The sequence below is a fragment of the Onychostruthus taczanowskii genome, unplaced genomic scaffold (assembly GCF_017590055.1).
Source record: "Onychostruthus taczanowskii isolate IOZ18803 unplaced genomic scaffold, ASM1759005v1 scaffold33, whole genome shotgun sequence".
NCBI classification, from domain to species: Eukaryota; Metazoa; Chordata; class Aves; order Passeriformes; family Passeridae; genus Onychostruthus; species Onychostruthus taczanowskii.
The window spans coordinates 3,266,099-3,285,375 of NW_024500683.1; the positions used below are offsets into that span (position 1 = coordinate 3,266,099).

The window sequence follows — 19,277 nt, forward strand, 5'->3', positions numbered from 1 at the left end:
AAATTTCCAAATACCTTGTCTAACAATAAGGCTTTATTTGGTAGAATGCAAGAATATGAATAAACAGACTTATATGTAAACAATATGAACAATGTAATGTGTAATTCTGGCAGAAAAATATTTGATTTTTAATGAGGTATATTTTGCTCAGAAGCAGGGCCATGATTACACCTCTAGAGGATAATACCACCTTCTTTCTGAGCTTAGACTGACAAACTCATACACAGTCAAAAGAAAATATTACCATACACATAAAACAGACTTAATTTATTATTTTTAATGTAAAGGCACATATAAGATGCTATCTACTTTTCCTGGTAGAATTACAATTCCAGTAAGAGGCACCTGCTTAATTCAAAAGGTAACTGTTTTAGCAGAACCTTTCACTCAGGTTCTAGAAGTTTTGTTGTGATTTCTGCAACTCTAAAGTTCTGTTATTACAAACATGTACCCAACGTGGGCAGTATGGTAAACACTTGGTAGCATTATGTTGCAAGTTTGTGTTCATACAGATAAGCTTTTGTTCATAGATGAATAGTAACAGCTGGAATTCAGCTCTCAGTTTGGTGCTTGCCACAAACATCATGGTCAAAAGTGTCACTACTGCTACATGCTTGGCTCTACATGGAAATGCACAAGTTCATGTCCATGAACTCGGAGGTAAAAGGTATTTAAACTGCTCTATTGCACCCATACCATGCAGACCCTCTTCCATCAGCATGGACTATTCAGTATCTGAAACTAACACCTCAAGTATCTAGAGAAATCTGAGGTTCTTTAATACAAATACAAGGCAAAGAGATTACCAACACAGGGAACAATGAGACCAAAGTATCCACTATGCTTTTCTGTGCAAATACTCAGTGTTCTTAAAAAGACTGCAAAGCAACAGAGAGGGTGCTAAGATGAAGGCCTCTCATCCAGCCGCCAATACATGTTCTGAATTCCTTCTGTGTTTTAGAGCTCTCTCAGCTGAGAGGGAACAGCTGGGTTTCAAACCAAAGAAAAACAGCTCAACTTTAACCTCCACAGCAGAGAATATTTTGCAGGAGGTATCTCTTGAAACCAGTGCAGCTATTTCAGAAGAGTGACTGTGTATAGACAACATTCACTACAATGGGTTCCTGGTGTCAGCCAAGATTTCTACATGCTTCCACCATACAAATTAGTAATGATAATAAGAGACATAAACTTTGCAACAGAGATTGCCAATAAAGATAAGGAGCTTTCACTATTCGTTGCATGGTATTTTTATTTTCTGAGCTGAGCTATTTTTTTTGATTCCTCGAGGCTACCACAAGTTATGAGGACCTATAAAAAAATAATTCCCTCAATTTGACAGAAAGAGTGAATTTTAACTAGGATGGAATATTTTTTCTATTTGAAAAAAAAAATCAAATCATATTAACATAAAGGATCTCTGGATTGTTAAATTATCACAAGGTGCATTTCATCTAATGAACCAAAATTCACTTACTATTACAATTTTAAAAATCCAGTTAAGTCAGTGGAGCTAATTGAGCTAGATCTAACACATGACAAGCTGGCTGACTGTTTGCAGATGGATGACTGATATATCTTTTTTGTAAAGTATTGAAATAAACTTGTTATCTTATTATCTAGGAGATATTAACATACCTTAAAACTCATGCAGAGTAAAAAAAACAGAGCACTCTGTTCTCCCTTAAGGAAAGATGCTGTACATTTTACCATTAGTCCTGCCTCAGAGCATCAGCTTGCAGTTGCATAGGTTATTTTTGAAATGAATATATATATATATATATATATATATATATATATGTATATGTCTATAAAAATCTTCCATTTGCTATTTGAATACCAATTATGTGTTTCACAATTGAAGTTGCAATCCTATTTTACTTGCATGTTATATTTCTAATGAGACCATCCTATAGATTATATCTACCTGAACCACTGGGAAGGTTGTGAGGAACACTATGAGCAACCTTACTGAAGACCAGCAGGTAAAAATTCTGGACTTGCTTAGAAGGGAATGAATCTCTGCATAAGAGACTAGCAATTCTTTAAATACACTTTTTGAAAACCATGCCTATAAGTCCAAAAGTTAGTATCTCTCTTTTTTGCTTCTGGGACTAACCCTTTACCTATTAGTTTGCTGTGCAGGAGGAGATTCTGTTGGAATCCGACTAAATCATTCCTGACCAGTTTCCAGGGGAACCAGCACCACACTGAAGGTATATGCAGGGACCCCTAGGAATCCACAGATGAAATTAAGCACCTCTCCAGACACACAGTATCATCTGGCTGGCTCTAGCAGGCTCTGCATGCAGCATCACAAACAGGACATATTCACAGAGTTCCTGTTAATTGCTTGCCACAAGCAGCCACCTCTTCTCACTGCCTGTGTGGGACAAGTGACTCACTCTGCCACACATTACTGCACACAGCAAATCCCTGGAGTTGACAGGGCAGTCTGGGCTGCACCCAAGTGAGAAATATAATAGGAAATGTCTATCAGTCAATAACAAGTCTGTATTAGGGCTTGTGCACACAGCATGCTACCTTAAAGGGCCCAGCCACACATGCACGTAATGTGCTTCACCAAGAAGTCTTGTTTGCTATGTATTTTATGGCTGAAGACAAGCTGGAATATAAACAGATACTTTTCAATCTGCTCAGAGATTTGAATTTCTTTTTACTCTTGGCACAAAGTAGTAACATGCACAGGCACAACTGAGGAAGGTGTGAAGGCTGTAAGTGTGCACCTCTTACAGGACAATCTCTTATTCACAGTATAAAAAAGAGGCAAGGTAAACTTTTGGTTTTCTTTCCTTGGAAGTGTAATTTTTTATATCTTCTGAGTGTGTCAGAGAATTAAGGGCTTTTCACTTAGCTTACCTTTTACTAATCAAAAACAAGTATTGAGCATATTGGTAAAACAAATAGAAATCCTGCGTACATGGGGCACTATTTTACTTAAATATAAGGTATGGAAAAGCAGCTTTTTTTTTTTTTTTTTTTTTTTTTTTTTTTTTTTTTTTTCAAGCATAGCTATCATCTTTTAGTCTTGATGCTCACTAGCTGGAAATGAAACCTAGTGCAATGTTTCTCTTCCCAGAAGCGTTTAAGCCTATCAAGTACATACAGCATCATTGAACAATCTGGCACTGACATTGAAGGTGACTATTTGCAGTGATCTTAATATTTAGGTAACGATGCCGTCAGTCAGTGTTGTAAGATTCTAAGCCTTTTACTGTTTTCCTTCATCCTTTATTCTTGTTCTTCTCATTCTGAGCTCATCACATTTTTCAAGCTTCTGTCAGTGGTTTGCGCTTATCAATGTTAGTAAGTCCTTATTCTTCTGATAGCTTTAGGATCCACACATCTTCAGCTTTGCTGGCATGTTCTTCATTCCAGTCTGACTTGCTCTGACTCCAGAGCAGACCAAACTAACAAAAGATAATAAAGAACTACCTACAGATAAACTGCAAATTACATGTTACCCACCCACAAAATATTATTCATCTATAAATTCTTTTTTCCTTCTAGTCTGTTCTCATCTTTCTTAAAATCTCTGAAAGCCTGGCTCTACAGTAGAGCACAACTACAATGAACCTGGATTCCTCAGAGCTAATTTTGCAGTAAAAGACATTTTTGCAGTAAAAGTAGTTCACAGAAATGAGTCTTATACTGTCCAAGTGCATTGCAATGCACAAATTACTGTTTGAGGTATAGCTGATGCCTCAAGTTAGTGAAAAATTTATTACTCTGATTTTTTCTTTTATGACAATAGGTTCCTTCACTGTAAGAAAAATTAATTTAGTAATACTTCAGTTTTCACTGCTTCTTAAAGAAGAATATTTTTCTTCAGTTTTTCCTGTCCTGTATTTTCTCAGGATCTGAGCTGAGAGCAGTTGGACCAGGAGATAAAATTTTCTTTCTTAAATAAGATGGCCTCTCAATATGAAGCTGAATCTAAAGAGTGTTGGCATTGTTTCTCTTCCTTATTCAGGTATTTTGTAGAAAAAAAAATAGCTGCTACAGTAGTTCTGTCAGATTTAGATATCTGTCAATAATTAACTTTATAACTGATTAGAATAAAATGCACTGATTAGGAGTTTTTAATCAGTAAAATTCACACATTTACTATGGGTTAATATTTAGATGTGATCTGGAAAAACATAAGTACATAAGTTTAAAAGTTAATCATTAGAAAGATAGATAGGTAGTCCTGGCTTATTTAATAAACATTAGCAAGTGTATAAGAATTTCAAGATACAACTAAAAGGAACATTTTTTGGAATCCTTACCTTGAATTCCACGTTCTCCTGGTGGCCCTGGCAAACCATCCTTTCCTGGTGGCCCTGGTGATCCATCTTTTCCTGGGGGCCCTGGTTTTCCATGAGCTTGGGAGGCAAGCATTGCAGCAGGCAGCTTCAACTGGGATACAAATTGACTCATCCTTTCTTCATTAATCAAAGACACAAGAAAAAGTTGGTAAGAAATCTCCTCGCAAAAAAGGGGAAAAAAATCCCAAAGCCTCAGCTAAAGTTTCTGTAAGTAGGGTGTTTAATTCTTCTTAATGTCAGGGTATTAAATGCTCCAATAAGCACTGAAACCTTCAGTGCCAACTCAGATTCATGTCAGAATCTTTACCCTTTGAAACAATCAGAATTAATTTGTATTAAAGTTTCTATTACTACTCTTTATTACTAACATATTCCAATATTTCAAATGATTTCTGACTCCTGTTCATGGAAGTACTTAAAACATATAGACAGAATAAATAGTACTTAACACACTGCTGGAGGGCTACCTTCTATTTTTGTAACTCATATTAAGCTGCAAAGTAGAGATTAAATCCTGTGAACAGTTCTTGGAATGTGCTGGAACACTGAAAACAGTTGTAAAAAACCTGAAAGCACTCAGCAAAGATTATTAATTGCAGATATTTCAGAACAGAAATTTTTATGCTGGTGAGATAAAGTGTCCTTGGTAATATTTTACTGCTCCTTAGAGGTAGGTAAAATAGGTACTAATCTTGACTCTTGTCTCCTTTATACCAGATTAAACCTCTAAACATTCCACAATTTAGTGGTTATTTACAGTGGTGGAGTTTTAAGATTTCAGAAAAAAATAGAGAAGAGTGGGCATCAAACAAAAAAGGAGGAAGGTGATAGAAAGTAAACAAAATGAAACAATGCCAAAACTGGAAGAGCTGTGGGAACAGTAGTGAGGTGTAGAAAATGGAATAGCTATAAAGACAAACTACTTTATTCCCTGTAGGCAGGGCACCTTATAATGCTTTCTTTTTGTGAATAGACTAAATATTTGTTACCATTCTATCTGAACGGGAAAAGGAGGTGACTTCACTCAACAGGCTGCTCTTGAAATATATAGTAGTTCAAACTCTGAGGGAAAGGTGATAATATACCCTGGGGAAAGGTGATAATAGACAAAATTATAGCCTTGTTATAAAGGGAAAACTGCCTGAACAAGTTAAGAAGTGTCAAACTTTATATAATTTATCTCTAAAAGATGTTTTTTGTCCACAAATATTAATGACAGAATAACAAAGCATATTGAGGACATAAGAAATGCATTTTGCAATGGAAGAGGTAGGTAAAGGGGTGCCTGTTAAGGGGTGTTCAAGAAGAAGCTTGTTTCAGAAACCTATTTGGGTCACAGCTTTTCTACCATGTCTAAAGGAATGCTGGGGAAGAAAAATATTTCCTTTTCAGAGTAAGGACTCATCTAAGAAATCTTACATAATACAAAGGCCTTGGCTGAATCTGGTACTTGCCTAAAACTGTGCCAGATGATGGTGGTCTGGCAGGGAGTTCTGGAACTCAGCAGGGATATTTGCTGAGAAAACTGCACAGCAATTTGGAGCTATGTGACTAAACCTTTCTCTTATTTAGACAGTCAGCCACTAAGTGGGCAAAATAATTTGGTATATCTGTGGTCTCTGCTTTAGTAACACTTCAGTATCTTAATGGTATGTTGTGACAAACAGTATCTGCAGTAATATATGATACATATATGTATCTGCAATGACACATACTTCTGTTTGCTATTATGATTTGGAGCAGACTACCTTCAGTGCCAATCTTGAACAAGGAAATACTCTGTTCAACAGATATTCTAACCTCTCATTGTTTGAACAAAATCATGTAAATTGGACTTGTTAAACACAGTTACAGCAACAAGGTACCTGCTAAAAAAGAAAATAAAATAAAAAAAAAATAAAAAGAAATTTAGAACAGAATTTCAGATTTAGTTGTATAATATTTCCTTTTCTTACCTTCAAATACCTTAAGAACCTCTTGTTTGATATATTTTTTTATTTCTTCAAGTGAAATTGCATCAGCCTGATGAGGAAAAAGAAAAGTGATATGTATCAGAAGGAATATACAGAGGACAATTTATGATGCTACAAAAATAAGAAATGCTCAAATTAGCATTACAAATATAAACCTTTCACCAATAGATAAGTGTTTTAATTTATTTGTGCTATTTATTTTACTGCAAAGGCCACTTTACTGCAAATACATTGCAATATTGTAAAGACACTAGTGGCATGAAGTGGGAGAAGCACTCCCAGCTGCCAAGATGACCAGGATGTGATGAGTATGGAAGTTACCTTGCACAAGACTGTAAGGATGTCCAGGGACAAAACTCTGCTTTACTTTTGCATAGCACCTGCCAACTTCTCAGCTGCCCTGAGGACTACTTGCTTTGATGCTCTGCTGACCAGAACAGAACCACAGCCCCTGTAACTTCACTGGAAAAGTGTTTTAGAGCTTTACCTTACCTGACTGAGGTTAAAAGGAAGCCATGACATGGATGTGCGTGCCTGTGTGCTCATGCAGACAAATAAAAACATCTACAACTGGCAAGCAGGATTTCACTGCCTTTCTAAATGCTGATTTCTCTTCTGTTGAGAATGAATTTTGGCTGCTTCATTTTCTTTCCCAGTTATAAATGCTCAGACTATAGCTCTTAATCTTATGGAAAATGTGAAAATTAGCAATACTGAGTAGCCATATTGGTATGCAGGAACTAAAGAAATCAATAATTAAATCATATCCATAGCAGATGTTTTAAAAAATGGTTAAAAATAACTGCCTGATCACGTGGGTATATTTTTTTTTCACCTTAAATGAACATGAAATTACCTGAGAGAAATCCTCAGTTTTTCTAATACTGTGCTATTTCTCAGTTGAATTTCCACTGCTCAGCCCATGTTACCTTCATAACTTGTCTGAATACACAAGCAACCAAAGTAAATTTATATTTACTTACTGGAAACCCTGGGGGTCCTGGTGAGCCTGGGGGACCTTGATGACCTGGTGATCCTGGATAGCCTCTGTCTCCTGGAGGGCCAACAGGACCCACATCCCCCTTCTCTCCTGATGGGCCAGGTTTCCCTCGTTCACCCTGTGGACCTCTGTCCCCTGGAATACCCTGATCTCCCTGTGTAAAATAAAAGCAGAAAGAAAACACTGTTGCACATAGTGGAACAAACCTCAAAAGTCACTTGAGAATGCCACAGAGAAAATTCTTGCCTGTTCAGAAACAGACTGAGTCATGCAGGGAAGACGATTTTCCAGGCTGAACCTCGTCTCTGAAAATATATTTTGTTTTCTTGCACTTTTGATGTTGAAATCAATTACAAAAAGAATAGCTTGACTCTGTAGCCCACTTTTCAAGGACAGAATTTGAGTATAGAAAGTTTTTAGCCGTTATACAAGGAACTAGGAATATCAATTATGGCATAGGTATAATTCAGGTGCTCAAATTCACACAGGCAAAAGACAGCAGGACATTTCCTGTAGCTTTCCTCAGAAGCCTGCCATTTTATGTCTTCATTTACACAAAATTATAGTTAATATAAGCTATTTCCAGTACCCAAAGATATTAGGAGGAAGCTGGAGAGGAGTTTTTAAGAAGGACATTTAGTGACAGGACAAGGGGGTAATGGCTTCAGACTGAGAGAGACTCAGTTTAGATAAGATATTAGGAAGAAATTCTTTACTGTGAGGATAGTGAGGCACTGCGACAAGTTGTTCAGAGAAGCTTTGGATGCTCTAAACCTGGAAATATATTAAGGCCAGGTTGGATGGGGCTTAGAGCAACCTGGTCTGATGAAAGGTCCATGGCAAGGTGGTTGGAACTTGATGATCTTTAAAGGAACCTTCCAGCCCAAGCCTTTCTATGGTTCTGTGATACATAAGTGCTCAGATTTATAACCCTGCAGAGCAGGTACAGATAGATCTTCTACCAGAGATAAAGAAAAAGGCAGGTTTCTCTAGAATCATAGTACTATGCCAGTGTGAAGCTGATCCTTTTCTTATAAACAATCTGTGCTTTACAGGCTGCCAGTGTGTAGGAAGCAAATCAAATACTACAGCAACTTTTCAAACAAGCATTTTTTAACTGCCTCCAGTGTTTTCTTCATGTTTTGAAAAAGGTCCTTGTAAAAATTCATAAACTAGGTCATATATTCCTCCAGATTCCTCTTTGAACTCTCCACTATGAATTGTACAAAATTCAGGACGTTTGTGTTTTGTGATCTCTGCCTAAGGTGCTGCTTTATTCAGCCTTTCTCCTTTCTAGCATTCTCATATCTCTTGGATTTTATCTTGTACCAAATTCTGTGCAGAAGGAACTGCTGTTTTTCCTGTGTTTCTACCTGCTCTACTCCAGCAGGTTCACAATCGGTGATCAAGGTATGGACATAACAGCAAAAAATGAGCAACCCACTAGCACTTGTATCTGTTGAAATCACTAGAAAACAGGTTGGTGTAAAACATGTTTTCAATCTAGTTTGTAATTCAGTTTATAAAGTAGTAATAACAGCAGTGTTTAGTCACTCAAAGGATATATAAAACTGTTTCAGCCCAGGTGGCTTATTCCTTCTTAAAATGGATTCTATGAGGACATTCTTATATCAGACAAGAAAACCTTGAGAGTTTTATTCTATCTTTCCAATTTTGATGCTTCTCTTTTCTGTAACTACAACAGCTGGTCTCAAACTGAAGGAGCATGCTGTACAGCAGTAATAATAAAAATGGCTGCAAGAAAACCTTGACTTTATTTTTCGTAATGATTGCAATCTCTATCACAGATGCAGGCCTGTGTCCTTAAAGGCAAAACCAGAAGGCTGCAAACAGTTAATTTTTTAATGGATAATTGTAATAATTGTTAAAACCTCATGTCTCTTCAGTGTCATAAAGCAGCATTTCCTTTTCCAGATTAAACAGGGAGATACTTCTCTGACTCATCAAATAAACATGGCAGCCATGTAAACATATATATATATATATATAAACTCATCTCTCACCTCCCATAATCATTCCTGCCCACCATGACCTTGTTACCATGAACAGAACTGTCTGAAGAGTTTGGGGAGCAGTCAGGTATTGCAGTGGCATTCCTCCTGCCTAAGTGTGACAAGCTTGTTTTACACAAAACATGATTTGTGCTTGTGACATAGAAAGGAGGACAACAGGGCAAGTTCGTGGCTTTTGCAAAGACTGACAGCAGCACAATTGGATTATCTGCTTTCCAATTTTCAGCCTATTGATCACTTTACACTGTCCAGGCCAACTGTGTTAGAAAGTCTATAAAATGTAGTTTTACTCTAAATGCAGAAGCCAAATCAACTCTAATTCCTTCAAGTGGTGTCTAGGAATAAACCTAGATGTCTAGGTGACTGCTTGAAGTTCACAGAGAATTAGTTTCTTGATTTTGCCTATAAGATAGGTGCTGATGAAGTGTTTATATTCTCAGTAAAAAGAGAAAAAATCATCATAATAGGGACTTACACGTTCTCCTTTGGGTCCTCTGTCTCCTGGTCTCCCCACAGCACCCTGAAAAATCGTTTTTGAAAAAAGATAAATTTATTAGTTAAAGGCTTTGGTGTGTATTCATGTGTTAGAAGAACGGAAAGCAACTGCCTAGGATTAACAGCTGTGGTTTCTGTGAGGAATTAAATATACAAAAGCATTTTTTCTTACCGGAGGACCTGGCAATCCATCTTTTCCATTGATTCCCTAAGAAAAAAAAATTAATATGTTCACATGTTTTTAAAGCGTAAAGGGCAAAGCTCAGCATGTAGTGCTGTATCAGCCAATGTTCTGAAGCTGCAGAAGCAGCAGTTTGTGTTATTGTGGCTACAATATAGAAATACAAAGAGCATCAAGATGTGCACTAAATTAATGATCATCCAACTTCAAATGACAAATTATAGGGAAATTTTGCAAATTTGGAATATTTGTATATGCACATGCACTTTTTCAGTAGCAGCTACTCATAATACAACCACAGGAGGTTCTAGATATTAGCCTTGGTGCCGAATTACCCTTCTGCTCTTACAGAGCTTATGCTTTACTATTACAAGTCCAGATCCATTCTTTGGTTGTTAGGACTTGCAGCATGGCACAGTTTTTGTCTCATGGGTTAAAGCCATTTCCTTCCCCAAAGAAGGTGACTGCATTCATAGCAACTGCTGGAAACTGTTCCAGGCCCACATTATTCTCCAGACTGGAATGCGCCATGATCTGAGAGTCCTAGATGATATGGGCCAAAATAATGTCAGAGAGTATATCAACAATTGTACAATGCCAGATAATTGCAAGATAAATGCTCTGGCAGTGTTTAATTTAATAGGATATTTATGGATCTGCACATGTAGCAAACTCACAGCTGTGAGTGAGAAAGGATGACTTGTATGAGCAGAGACAGCAGGAATATTTCTTTCTCCTCATATACCACAAAGTGGAGTTTTGAACAGATTAGGCACCTTGGGCTAATTTGCTGCTGTAGCTACAGAAACCGTGTCTTCTTTCAAGGCAGAAGTGTAATTTGAAGATGTGCTGACAAGCTGCCAAGGTCTGCTGCTCATGCTCATCCCAAAACACCAAAGATCAGCAGAGATAATGAGTCCTGCACTACCCTTGCTGAACCCCTTCTAGAATATAAACTAGTTTTTTTTCAGCCAGCTCAGACAGTGCTGGCTACACTGCTGTCACACTTTTATTACATAAAGGGAGCAGATTAGACATCTCCTAAGTGCACAGTAAATGCCTCAGCTGCAGCGTTGCACCACCTGTATACAGAAGAGTCTCAAAGTTTATTCTGTCATGAAGCACACGCTTCTCTATCTAAACTGAACCTGAGAACCTGTTCTGTCACCCCATCCTTTACTGACTCTGTTGAGTGCCTGGGTTCACATTCTCCCCCTGGAAAAAGTACAAGAGGAAACTTCATGTCAACAAGAGCCAAATGACCTTCATAAGACCTTCAAAGGCAACATCTCAGAAACAGTAACTATTAAAACACCACAATACCAGGAATCCTTTTTTGCAGTGCAGCTCTGTGTGTTCTTCACATGTTACTTACTCTAACACAAAGCAAGATGTATTGTCCTTTCTTTTGTAACTTCTGATAAACTAAACCACATCTTTTTGTAGCAAATTATAAATTCAGTATAAAATTGCTTACTGGTTTTCCTTGTGGCCCTTCTGGACCAGGGAAGCCTATATCTCCTATAGGTCCTCTTTCACCCTAAGAAAGAAGAAAACACACATATAAATCTGCATGAAAAATTTTGCATTAAATGAATTATTTGTCTGCTATTGTTAGAATCCAGAAAACAAATCTCTACTTACAGGTTCTCCTGGCAGCCCTGGGGACCCAGGAGATCCCGGCTTTCCCTGCAAAAAGAGATTACAGATTCATATTATTAGGAAGCCAAATAAAATTTTCCTCTATATCAAAAATAATAGAGTATATATATATATATATATATATATATATATATGGGAGAAATACTCATGGTATCATTGCTCATTAATGCTTTAAGAAAGGAAAAAGAAATATTTCACCAGATTTTTGCATATTTAAAGAACAGGCACTGTGTTAAATGTTACTTGGTCGCTTGGTTTTGGTTACCCTTCTTTTAAGTAGTTACCCTACTTAAAAGTACTGAGATACTTTTATGAAATTTTGTTTTTTACAACACCATGATTTCCATCTTGAGAAGTCATAGTCAGATCAAAGCTTTTCAGCGTATAAGTAAAATCAACGTTTTTTTTCTTCAGGTAATTTCTAATCTGATTTTGGTTTTGGTATTTTTTTTTTTTTTGGTATATGACTTTACTACTCACTTAACGTCTTTTGCAAATTTTCTTCATGATCTTTTTGGGCCAGTTTTATTGTAATTTTATGTTCACCCTGACAGAATTCACAATCCTCTCTTATGACATCATTTAAATGATGATTTTAAGTATCTCTTTTTTGTAGGATGCCCTTCTTTTAACAACTTGAACCTACATTTCCTGAAAGTATCCTTAGACGAGCTCTTCAGGTGACTTGTACAAGTGAGAGACCAAACCCATCAGATGCACTAGGGACACCACTGGGAACAGCAGCACTGAGGGTTTGTGCTTAAATAGGCACTGGTGGCAATGCTTGCAGGATCTCAGGCCAAGCTTCCCTGACAATCTCAGCAATCTCAGCACCAAAGTGAAAAGAAGAGGTTTATATTCTCAGATGGGAAAAAGGGTCCACTATTCAATCTAGGGAATAATGACAGGTACAGAAGACAAATTCTTTTCCAGCAAGATATGTGGATGTGTCTCAAACCCCTCCTAGACTACTGAAAAAAATTTGTCTCACATACCTACTATTTGGTTGATTAAAAACCCTTAGCATAAAATGTGAAAACAAACAATTTATTTCAGGGGGAAATATTTTATCTCAGTGGATTTTATTAGAACTAAATATAGTCAACAGAATGCAGCTCCATCAGTGAATAAGGGGCCTCATTAAATATTTCTTATCTAACTTGAATAGAGAACATCCAATAATTTGGGAGATATCCAGTGGGAAATTCATAGGAAATACACAACTATGCAGTGTTATTATTAACAGTGTAAAATCTGTTTCAGAACAACAATTTTGAAATTCTTACATCTGCTATAAAATTCAGAGAAATACTTTTCCCCTTAAATGTGCAATTCTTTTAGGAAAACCCAATGAAATTAAGTTATTTAAGATGATGTTCTCTCTTGGAACTCACAGTAAATAGACTAAATCAGTGGCTAATGGAAATGGGAGTGTGTAGACACATACTTCTCTTTATTTCATGAAACACATATTTATAATTTAAATAGCTCCTGAATGTATTGGTATCTGCCAAAATTTAATAATAAATCTATTTGCATATAAATAACTCCATATTGCCTCCTGAAATATGGATAAACTTTTTTATTAAACTGTGAATGCAGTCTAATATCTTCATTTCCTTTAGGAACACAAATGAATAATTATAATTTCAATTTATTATTAGTTACTTTTACTTGCACTTACAACAAAGTTCCTCTATGACTTTCAGAAACTCCTCTGAATATCATATGTAAATAACTGACAAAGCATTCCCCTAAAGCAAATGTTTGATTGACTTGATATGCAGATCCTTGTGGGGTGCAATAACTAATGTTCATGATTTTTCTTTGTGATAGAAAGATGCTCAGAAATTTGTGCATGCCCAGGAACATAAAAAATGTCTTTATCTGTATTAAACAGAGGCAATGAGAAGAACCTCATGCCTAACTAAGCATATACAGCTTTGAATTCCAGCTTTATCATGCATTCACCTCACTCACTCTTGTCATTTTAATAATAATATGAACCCTTTCTGCTATTAAAACCCTAATTTCTTTAGGGAAAACCAATAATCTTCATACCTACACATAAAGCATAGGCCAAGCATTGGTGTTCCACAGTGACTGAGATTACAGCTCAGCACCTTGCTTTACCTGTTTTTTCAGCTCCTAAAACTAGAGTTTTCTTTAAAGAATACACATACCGGTGTCCCTGACACTCCCGGTGCTCCAGCTGGTCCTCGGTCACCCTAAAGAAAAGATAAACCTATGTTGAAACTACAACAATCAAACCAGAAGTTCCTTGGTTGATTCCCATTAAAACCCAAGGAAGTGAACTGAAAATGAGGACAAGAGCCAGGCTAAATGCTAATATTTATCTGTGCCACTGGCTTATTATACAGACTTGAGCAAGTAACCAAAATCCTTTGTTTAGGTTCTCTCATATAATGTTTCCCTTTGTTTCTGCATGAGACCTCCCTTGAAAAGGGATGGAAAGTCCCTGACTTATCCGTAGTTCTCCAAATAATTATGATTTGTGGTCATGGCAATGACCAAAATTTACACAGGGTAATTCACTTTCATATCAACATACCCATATTTAAGATGTAACTTTCAAAGAAGTATTTGCTTTCCTTCTACCCAGTTATCCATTTACTACAAGCCAATGTCCTCTGCTTGTGCCATGGCCCTTTCAGGGCAAGGGTTCTCATTACAGCACACAGCCACCTTCATCTATGCTTTAAGCTAGGACAGTGTGGCTTTTTTGGCTGGAACTGATGAGTTATAGGGACAAATTCATCTTTCTTGACCGGACTGTAATCCAAAGCAGACCGATAGAGCTCAACAAGTGGTAAAACTCTACCCAGAGGTATTTATTCACAGCTGATGTGTTGGTCTGCAGCACTATGCTCTGTAACGTTGGCTACAAATGTGAAAAAATCAGGCTCCCCTTTTCTGAATTTATGTCAGAAAACCCCTGGCACCACTGAAGCCATACCAACAGGACAGCATTTTTCTGAGATGGGTTTATGTTACTTGGAGCAGATGTACTAATGCTCTGCAAACACAGCCACAGCCACGTTGTGTTCTGCATAAGAGCCCCAGGAAGTTCTGGGATTTCTGGTTTCTATTCTTATAATCACTGATGGTTTGTCTCATCCTCATCACTTTGTTCAGGTGCACAATGATACTGCTGTTGATCAGAAACACTTAACTCCCTTACACACAGTGTAGAAGATGACAAGTTACACATCTGACCTGGTGTTGGGAGGAAGCAGCTTACAGGACACAGCTCAGCCTGTCCTGCTCTGGAGGCTGCAGCAGCCACCCAGTGAGGAACACAACAGGCACCTCCGGGACAGCAGGGGCAGGACACACTGCCTGGAGCCCTGCACTCTGCCCCAGGGTTATTCCAGATCCAGGACTTGTGGTATTTTCCCTATATGCTGGCCCTGATAGTGAAACTAGAAATGCCTAACACTTCCCTTGCAACATGTTTTTTTTTTTCTTTTCAGGGTTATTCTGGTCCTTTCAGCAGGGTGGCTTGCAGCACAGCTGCACCAGCCACTGTCAGCACAGCTGAGGGAGGGGATATAATTATTTTATCCAGAGGACATGAAGGCCTTAAGGCAGTTCATGAAATCATCATGAAATTACAGCCAATGTTGTCTGTAGAAGTTGACATTCTGCTACACAGAGGAGCACCATGACTCCAAATTAAAATCCAGCATGCACGATACTGTAGGGGCTGTCAGGCTCTGAGATTCTGTTCACTTATTTGCACCACAAATATGAAATTCTGACCAAATTTAGTTAAGGAAATTATATTTCTACTTTGCGAGTGGGCCAAACACTCACTCAGATGGTTTATGTGATCTGATCCATTGCTTATTCCCTTTATTTAATTCCTGTCCCCACTTTGTCTCAGTTAGACCTGTAATGTCTCCCTGTGTTTGTTCATTTTGAAATCAGACTAGCCTTTAATTGCTTGTAAGTTGTAGAATTGCAGAGCAATAACCATCTCATGTAATTTAAGCATCTAGTACAGATACCTACCTTAGATGTTGTCACTGACTGAACAAGTAGGAGGAATGCACAGTGATATTGAGAGGGAAACTTTTAATTTACATTTCTTTGTGATGAAAAATAAGTTTCAGTAAAGTACTTCTGCATGAAGTAATTTAATAACATAATTCAACAAAACTGAAAAACATTTCATTTGCAAAAAAAAAATTTACGCTTTTTTCTTCCTAAATTAGAAGATATGGGGAAAATCAAACTGGTTTTGCTGACAGAAAACATATTTACAGATTTTTTTATTTCTCTGCTAAATGTTTTGTACTTTGCTATATTTAGAAATGAATATTTTTAACTTGACTTTTTTAGCCTTTTATAAAAATCTTTTCTTTAAATTTGTAATCAGCCTCCACAATTAGAAAGCAAAAGGCTGAGAACAAGACAGACAGACTGTAAACATAAGATGATGCTCAAGAGGAAACAAGAACATACATAGGAAAATATTAACTATATTACCATCAAGTATAGTAGTATTCTACCAAGAATATTACAAGGCCTCCTACACACAATTTTCCATTTGCAGAAAATGAAATTTTATGTTCAGTGAGTATATTATTTACACACATGCTAAAGCAAAAAAGGAAAATATAAATAAGTATGCAAAGATTTTTCTCATAGAAACATTAACTTACACATGAGAAATAAACCAAACAAGGCTTCAGAAAACATTTAGCTGCAGATAGTGGCCACTGAGAAATCATGCCTTCTTTTTAAAAGTCCTACCTTTTCCCCTGGCAGTCCTTCCAGTCCTGGTAATCCCATTGGTCCTGGGTCTCCCTGTTGTTAATTTTTTTCAGTTAAAAGATTGCATACATTAGAATTTCTTTACTCAACATGGGAAATGTTAAAGAGCAAGAAACAGCAGATTATTTAACTTGAGATTACTATAACAGCTAACCATTATTAGGTAAACAGATTTTGTTATGCCTCGTTTTACTGATTTACAAATTAAGCTTTTCCCAGAGTCTCTGTGTGAGTATTTAGCTCAATGATTTAATTTTGACGAAAGATGTGATACAGAATTACAGAAGTAGGTGCTGGTACAGAAAGGCATTATGGTGAAACAAAAAAAGAAGCTTTGTGAATTTTTTTTGAGAACAAATTATTAAACTGTTTTAGAAAACAGTCTTACAACTCCATTTTTTGCTGTCACTGCTGAGAGGTTTTGGTTTGGGTTTCTTATTGTCCTTCAGAAGTGCCATGTGTCAAATTACTTGGGGAATTCTCTATCAAAACCAAAAAATACATACATACCGCTGTTCCAGGATCCCCTTTTGGACCCTGCAAAAAATACCAAAAAACCAAGCCACATTTAAAGAAGAATGATAAGATGGGGTTTTTTTTAATGACTGCATTATGTATATACTTTGCTAATGCAGTGCCTTTAGCATCATTATTCATTCCAGTCCCAGCTGATTAATTTAGTACAAAATCTTAGTAATATTTTGGGTTTTGTTCTGCTGTTCCAGAATAGAGAGAAAGACAGCTCTGTTGCTCAGTGCCAGCCCATAACTGTGGTTACCAAAGAGACAATCATCTCAAAACAGAACTTGCCTATGGTGCTAAAAAGGAGGAGAATGTGAATAAGTGCACAGTATCTTTAGTTCCATGGAACCAAAGCAACAGTGTCCAGCTGCAAGGTGCTGCATCTGCAGTGTGAAAGACACCAGCCCTATATTACTTCCACAATCTAATTCTTAGTTTTACACATTTTCCTGCACTGTAGTTACATGCAGTGAATCAGTGACAGAACACAGATCAGAATTCCTGAGCTTCTCATTTCTGGCACCAAATGTTGTTCACAACCAAACTATGCCTCCACCAACTATAAGTACAAAATTACACATTTTTAATATAAAAATACTTTCATTAAAGAGTCCAATACCAAATTATGTACTATTTTTGCAGCCTTTACTTGCTGGGATAAAATGATTTAACCAAAATAAACCAGTCTCCAAAATGGGCTAAAATGCTTGGCAAACATAAAATCACACTATGTATGCTACATACCAGTCATATCCTTATTACTGAAATTTTTCACAAATAAAATCCAGTTCCATGCAACTAACCCTCCTCTGTCATTAGCTACTAGAAATGAGATTTCTGGCAGCCCTTACCGGAGGTCCCGGTGGACCCGGATAACTTGGAACACTCACTCCTCCCTGTAACAGCAAGTTTAAAAGTTGAGTTGGGCTAAAATTGTGTGGGGATTGAAAAAAAAGCAATTAACATTAAAGAGAAATACCTGCAGTTTATATAAGCTGCTCATTCCATTTCTTTCATTGTAAGGCATACCCTTTAAAGCATAAAAACCAAGTAAGTGTCACTTATGAATTATAAAGGCAGAACTATTGCCCTGTTCAAGTTCTGTAGTTCAGCAAAGCTGTGGTATCCTTTTTGTTCTCAATCTGCCAAAGATTCCGCATTCCAGAAGAACAGAAGATATACACCAACACAGCTTGCGGCTTTTTAAAAAAATTATAAACCAAGGAACCTGCAAATCAGTGTGCATCATATTTTGATTTTTATTATTATAATTCTCTAGAATAAATTTTGTGTTAGGCACTATTCCACTTAATTTAGAGTCCAGTGAGCTCCACAGACTTTCCATAGATTGCCTGGGTTCTCTAATCTCAGGTATCCAAGCTGTCAATTTTACTCTAATAATGTTGGATACCAAGGTTAACTAATTTGAGCAGGATTCTTAGAGGGTTTTAGTGATCTGAACTTACTCAGTGATTAATTGCAAGTTAAAAAAAATGGAATACGGAAACCTTTTGAAAAAAGACACTGTTACCTTCCTGCAATATTAAGTTTTATTAGACCAACACTCAGTTCTTTATATTACATTACATTTTACTCACAAGCATATTGTTCCTAATATAAATTCAAGATATAAAACAAAATGTCTCACCGGAGGCCCAGGTGGTCCAGGTTTCCCAGGAGAACCTTCACTACCCTAGTACAGCAAGAGATTGATGTAACTCATTTACTGTAACTGGCCACATCTATTCCACACTCAAGCTATGATGACCACAATAACAATAAACAAGAGATACAGTCAATAAGAGCAGGTAATATCAAGAATAAATTCTCCTGCAATGTTCCTGCTTTAGCCTTAAGTAAGGCATGAATCATTACTTTGTACTAGTTTTTATTTTGTTAGTTACTTGCTGCTTTATGTGTAGTAACTTCCTTATGGCAAAATAACAGTGGTAACCTGGGTTGGGAAACATTTCATATTTATCAGGAGGGAGAGGAAGAAAAAAAAAGAGTTGTTAATATGAATTTCTAAGCAACTGGCAGATAAAAGTTAGCATTAATTTTAGGCTTTGTATATTATTTTGCAAAAGCCAGTCCTCAGTTGGTCATTCATATGTAAATAAAGAAGAGCTACAGTTTCAGAAATTCAGTTTATTTAGAAACATATTGAATATAAATTATGATTTTTTAAAGAAACTTTGTTATTAAGAGATACAATGAATTTTTTTTTGTTTTTATTGTAAAATACTCATCCATTGTTATCTGTATCTCTGCCTGTTCTGC

General features: G+C 36.7%; 1 protein-coding gene across 9 annotated transcripts in view; it reads right to left on the minus strand.

Moving 5' to 3' along the window:
- COL19A1 (collagen type XIX alpha 1 chain) overlaps positions 1-19,277 on the minus strand; it is a 174,686-nt gene that overhangs the window by 3,779 nt on the left and 151,630 nt on the right. For 7 of the 9 annotated variants that reach the window (XM_041410665.1, XM_041410671.1, XM_041410670.1 and 4 more), the window contains 13 exons: positions 18,646-18,690; positions 17,977-18,027; positions 17,849-17,893; positions 16,986-17,012; positions 16,455-16,508; positions 13,859-13,903; positions 11,658-11,702; positions 11,491-11,553; positions 10,005-10,040; positions 9,813-9,857; positions 7,288-7,458; positions 6,287-6,353; positions 4,293-4,448 (listed from right to left, as the gene is read on the minus strand). In XM_041410665.1, the coding sequence (XP_041266599.1) occupies positions 4,293-4,448; positions 6,287-6,353; positions 7,288-7,458; positions 9,813-9,857; positions 10,005-10,040; positions 11,491-11,553; positions 11,658-11,702; positions 13,859-13,903; positions 16,455-16,508; positions 16,986-17,012; positions 17,849-17,893; positions 17,977-18,027; positions 18,646-18,690 (850 nt within the window). Of the gene's footprint in view, positions 1-1,877; positions 3,432-4,292; positions 4,449-6,286; positions 6,354-7,287; positions 7,459-9,812; positions 9,858-10,004; positions 10,041-11,490; positions 11,554-11,657; positions 11,703-13,858; positions 13,904-16,454; positions 16,509-16,985; positions 17,013-17,848; positions 17,894-17,976; positions 18,028-18,645; positions 18,691-19,277 lie in introns of those variants that run through there. The other 2 variants (XM_041410673.1, XM_041410669.1) reach the window with 2 other exon arrangements.